The sequence below is a fragment of the Homarus americanus genome, unplaced genomic scaffold, assembly GCF_018991925.1.
Source record: "Homarus americanus isolate GMGI-L3 unplaced genomic scaffold, GMGI_Hamer_2.0 scaffold44960, whole genome shotgun sequence".
NCBI classification, from domain to species: domain Eukaryota; kingdom Metazoa; phylum Arthropoda; class Malacostraca; order Decapoda; family Nephropidae; genus Homarus; species Homarus americanus.
In genome coordinates, this window is record NW_024721609.1 from 51758 (window position 1) to 57757 (window position 6000).

Consider the following 6000-nt stretch of genomic DNA (forward strand, 5'->3'; position numbering starts at 1 on the left):
CTCCTATTCCTCATTCTTCCTCCTCCCCACCTCCTATTCCTCATTCTTCCTCCTCCTCACCTCCTATTCCTCATCCTTCCTCCTCCTCCTTCTCGCCTCCTATTCCTCCTCCTCCTCACCTCCCATTCTCCTTCTCTCCTCCACCCCACCTCCTATTCCTCATCCTTCCTCCTCCTCCTCACCTATTCTCCTCCTCCCCACCTCCTATTCCTCATCCTTCCTCCTCCTCCTCACCCATTCCCTCCTCCTCCCCACCTCCTATTCCTCATCCTTCCTCCTCCTCCTCACCTCCTATTCCTCCTCCTCCTCCTCACCCCTCCTATTCCTCCTCCCTCCTCACCTCCTATTCCTCCTTCTCTCCTCCACCCCACCTCCTATTCCTCATCCTTCCTCCTCCTCACCTATTCCTCCTCCCTACCCACCTCCTATTCCTCATTCTTCCTCCTCCTCCTTCTCACCTCCTATTCCTCCTTCCTCCTCACCTCCTATTCCTCCTTCTCTCTCTCCTCCTCTCTCTCCTCTTCTGTGATCACTGAACACTAATGTCTGCCAGACATCTGAATGAGACATTACACGAGCAGTCTAACTGCCTAACCTGTCTGACTCTCTCTCTCTCAGTACGATCATAAAACATAGATTCAGTTTCTCGAAGTCAATGAAAAATCTAATATCTATCTATCTATCTATCTATATCCATCTATCTATCCATCCATTCATCCATCTATCTATCCATCCATTCATCCATGTGTGTAGTGGACAAGTGTTACCCTCCTTCCACTCGCTCCTTACCGTATTATTGGGTCAATACTTCACGTGTTTGTGATAATGATGATGATAATAAGATGGTTATGATAATAATAATAATAATAATAATAATAATAATAATAATAATAATAATAATAATAGTAACAATAATAATAATAATAAATAAATAAATAACAAAGAAGAAGAATTTTTATCGTTCAGAAAGTCGTTAATATTTAGTTTCCTCCTTAAAACGTAATAAAAAATATAACAGGTGAAACAAGAATCAATATCCAGTACAATAAAAATAATCGTGAAATAAATAAAACCAAATCATACGGCAGTGGGCGGATCATCAATACAATCGATGACGTGAACAGGTGACGAGAAATAATGACGTAAGCAGATGATGACGTGGGGCATTGGTTACTGGTGGAAGAGGATAATTACGTAAGCAGGTTATGACGTAAAACGAAACTATTGGTAAAGGAATGTAATGACGTAAGCAATTGATGACGTAGGACTAGGTTAATTGGAGAAAATCTTACCTCCAGGGTCGGCCACTTGGTGATGGTGGTGGTGGTGCTTGTTGGGGGAGTCGTAAACCTTGTCCTTTTGTGCTGGTGTTTCCGGGGGACACGACTCAACCTTCTCCTCCTCATCCATCCCTCCCACTCTTTCCTCCTCCCTCACTCCCCCCTGCTCCTCCTCTTCTTCATTTCCTTTGTTCTTCTCTGTTTTCCCTTTCATTCCAAACTTTTTAGGGGACATGAACACCACTTCGTCTTCCTCGATCTTTTCAGGAGGTGTCGGAGGCGTCGAATTTCCTTCTCCATTTGTCTCCAGATCGACAGTTTGGAGGTTTTTCACCGCCACGCCGTTCATCTCCTCTATATTATCCTTCTCTGTGTGTGACGAGGGATCTATCTTCACCGTTCCCACTGTTTTCGTTTCCCACTTGGCCGTCGACTTGTACCTGTGTACTTGGGTCCCTCCGTCAGGCTCTGTGTCGTCCCTCATCACAATGATCCCCTTCCTGCTGGAGCCTCGACCGTCCAGGGTGGTTGACCTGTTGCTCCTCAGCGCCACACCCTCATTGGTCGCCCTGGTCCCCCTCATCTCAACACACTCACTAGTCGACCTACTTCCCCTCAGCTCCACCTCTTGACCTACCACCTCGCTGGTGGCTGACCTCTGGGTCTCGAACCCTCGTCCTCGACCGTCAAGAGTCATGGACTTGCGTTTGTCTCCGTACGCGCGGGGGAGAAGTTCCTACTGGCCTTCTTGTTGCCCCTGTTGTCTGCGACTCCTACTGAAAGGAAGATTTGGTCGAGGCGTTTGTCTCCTCCTCGACTACTGGAGGAGGTCGAGGACGCCGTGGAGGCGTTACGTTTGAAGTGCTTGAAGATCTTCTTTACAGAGGAGCGGGTCTTGCTCTTGGTACCTTCCGTGTCATTCACGGACTCGCGACTACTGAAGGACTCCTTGCTGACCTTCCCCAACCTCTTACTGTTTGCCCTTGACCGAGGTCTTACTCTTGACCGAGTCAGCGGTTGAGGACTTACTCTTGATTGATTTCTTGCTCCCGACAGAATCTTTGCTACGCACAGAATCTTTACTCAATATGGAGTCGGTGTCAAAGTCTCTTGGGTCGTTGATTTCTTCATCGATGACATCGAGTTCGCTGCCGTCCTGGCTGAGGACATCCCCGCTCTCATTCGCCCTGTGGGACCTCACAGTAGACTCCACGACCCCGACACCCCCACTACTGCCCCCACTCTCCACGCTGCCTTTCCGCTGCTCCTTGGGTTCATCTTCACTGTCCGGGTCTGAGTCGGGACTTCGAGGTCTGGTGATGCGGATGACAGGGACGCTGCTGGACTTACGAGAGCGTGAGCGAGGTTTCTCCAGGCAGAATGGGCAGCACCACTTGAGGAAGCTCCAGCGATCTGCCAGGCCTGTCGAGTGGACCACCTTCTGCGGGAACGTCCGATACGTCTTATGAGACGAGTCGAAATCGTACCGAAGCTTCATGGCGGCGGTGTTGTTGGCTTCACTCACCTCAGTAATGTATTGGTAGCCCCGGCTGGCTTCACAACTTACGGTGGCCCCATTGGCAATTTCGAAGTAGCAGTAAAGCTTGGTGACACTGGAGCCACCACGAGCTGTTCCAGGAGCTCATTCACAGAGAACCAAGTTCCAGAATCCAGCACACAGCGAGGTCAAACCCTGCAACACTTTGAGATTACGTATTCTGACAGGAGCACCTCACCTCACCTCCCTCCACCTCTCTCCGTCACATACTGATGGTCGACAAGTTAAGTGACGCAACAACCTCCACAGTGGCTGCTACAACACTATTTTAATCAACACCAGAGTGTCTCCAGCCCCCCACACCACAATATAACTCGACTAACTTCACAAGCAAGAGAGTCATACACTAAAGATGATAAGAGCGACGACACCACCACCAACACTGGGAAATCGACCATACAGGTGAGGGTAGACAAGTGGGTAGATAAGTTATGAGGTAGACAAATTGGGTTATAGAGGTAGTGAACAAGTGGTAGATAAGTTATGAGGTAGACAGAGTGGGTAGACACATTATGAGGTGAACAAGTGGGTAGATAAGTTTATGAGGTAGACAAATTGGGTAGATAAGTTATGGGAGTGAACAAGTGGGTAGATAAGTTATAGGGTAGACAAGTGGGTAGATAAGTTATGAGGTGAACAAGTGGGTAGATAAGGTATGAGGGTAGACAAGTGGGTAGACACATTATGAGGTAGACAATTAATGACGAATACAAGTTACGAATGTTGATGTTTTCTTTTCCTATATTTAACCAATTGCTCCATATTATATCTCACCGTCGAGTCTCGGTGTAATTTTGCCGCCATTATTGGTATTGGAGTTTAGCCGCCCACTTTATATCAAGTACAGATTAATCACTAACTTAACCTAACCTACCCTTGGCCAAAACTAACTAACTAACCTAACCTACCCACCAAACCTAACTTAACTAACCTAACCTAACCTAACCTTGACCAAAACTAACTAAACTAACCTAACCTAACCTTAACAACACCTGTCTTATGTAAACAATGCCGAGCCATTTAACTTTTACTTCTCAACACCCCCCCTCCCCCTCTCCCCCACCTACGTTGCAGTCAGGCATTATTGAAGAGCAAACTCGTCATACATAATTCATTGCTTCACTCGTGCATATATTCAACATCGAGCAATCAACTTTAGTTAAAATTCAAGGCCCAACGAAATAGCGATGGTAGTTGCCTTGTTGACGATAACTGAACAACACCACAAATAAATGTCGCTTAAATGAAGTGATGTGTGTTATGAGTGGTGTAGGTTATAGCAGGGGTGGTGTAAGAGTTATAACGGGGTGGTGTAAGTTATAATAAGGGTGATGTTATAACGGGGTTCGGCTGATTAAGATAATTTCTTAACGGGTTACTCTCTCTCTCTCTCTCTCTCTCTCTCTCTCTCTCTCTCCTCTCACTGGTAGAGTACAGGGAAGGTTTCTCACTGAAAGGTTCAATATTCCAGGTGAGGCACAAATTGGTCTGGGAAGGTGAGAAGGGGGAGAGAGGAAGAAGGGGATGGAGGGAGAAGAGAGGGATGGAGGAAGAGAGGGATGGAAGGGAGGAAGAGGGGATGGAAGGAGGAAGAGCAAGAAGGAGTGATGTATGGGAGGGAGAGCATAGGAGGAGGAGGAGCAGATACACGAGAAAAACCACAACGTTACTACTACCATCACTACTATCACTATCACTATCACCATCGCTATCACCATCATTATCACTATCACCATCACTATCACCATCATTATCCCTATCACCATCACCATCACTATCACCATCACCATCACCATCATTATCACCATCACTATCACCATCATTATCACTATCACCATCACCATCACTATCACCATCCCTATCACCATCATTATCACTATCACCATCACCATCCCTATCACCATCATTATCCCTATCACCATCACTATCACCATCACCATCCCTATCACTCATCACAATCACCATCCCTATCACCATCACTATCACCATCATTATCACTATCACCATCACAATCACCATCACTATCACCATCACTATCACCATCATTATCACTATCACCATCACCATCACTAATACCATCACTATCACCATCCCTATCACCATCACTATCACCATCATTATCACTATCACCATCACCATCCCTATCACCATCACTATCACCATCATTATCACTATCACCATCACTATCACCATCATTATCCCTATCACCATCACTATCACCATCCCTATCACCATCACTATCACCATTATCACTATCACCATCACCATCACTATCACCACTATATCACTACCATCATTATCACCATCCCTATCACCATCACTATCACCATCCCTATCACCATCAACATCACTATCACCATCCCTATCACCATCACTATCACCATCCCTATCACCATCAATATCACTATCACCATCCCTATCACCATCACTATCACCATCATTATCACTATCACCATCACCATCCCTATCACCATCACTATCACCATCATTATCACCATCATTATCACCATCACTATCACCATCATTATCACCATCATTATCACCATCATTATCACCATCACTATCACCATCATTATCACCATCATTATCACCATCATTATCACCATCACTATCACCATCATTATCACCATCACTATCACCATCATTATCACCATCACTATCACCATCATTATCACTCACCAACACCATCCCTATCACCATCATTATCACCATCACTATCACCATCCCTATCACCATCACTATCACCATCATTATCACTATCACCATCCCTACACCATCACTCATTATCACCATCACTATCACCATCATTATCACCATCACTAATGCTCATCATTATCACCATCACTATCACCATCACCATCACTATCATCATCACCATCACTATCACCATCACTATCACCCACTCCATCACCATCACTATCACCACAATCACTATCACCATCACCATCACTATCACCACTCTATCCCTATCACCATCCCTATCACCATCCCTATCACCATCACTATCACCATCATTATCACTATCACCATCACCATCACTATCACCATCATTATCACCATCACCATCACTATCACCATCACCATCCCCATTATCACCATCACTATCACCATCACTATCACCATCACTATATCACCATCATTATCACCAATCACTATCACCAT

At 45.6% G+C, this 6000-nt stretch overlaps 1 protein-coding gene across 1 annotated transcript in view; it reads right to left on the reverse strand.

Moving 5' to 3' along the window:
• The window catches only part of LOC121861768, a 46022-nt gene extending 43073 nt beyond the window's left edge, over positions 1-2949 (reverse strand). The window contains exon 1 of the mRNA XM_042359655.1: positions 1293-2949. Coding sequence (XP_042215589.1) covers positions 1293-1977 — 685 coding nt within the window. The 5' untranslated portion in view covers positions 1978-2949. The remainder of the gene's footprint in view (positions 1-1292) is intronic.
• Between the last annotated feature and the right edge of the window lie 3051 nt (positions 2950-6000).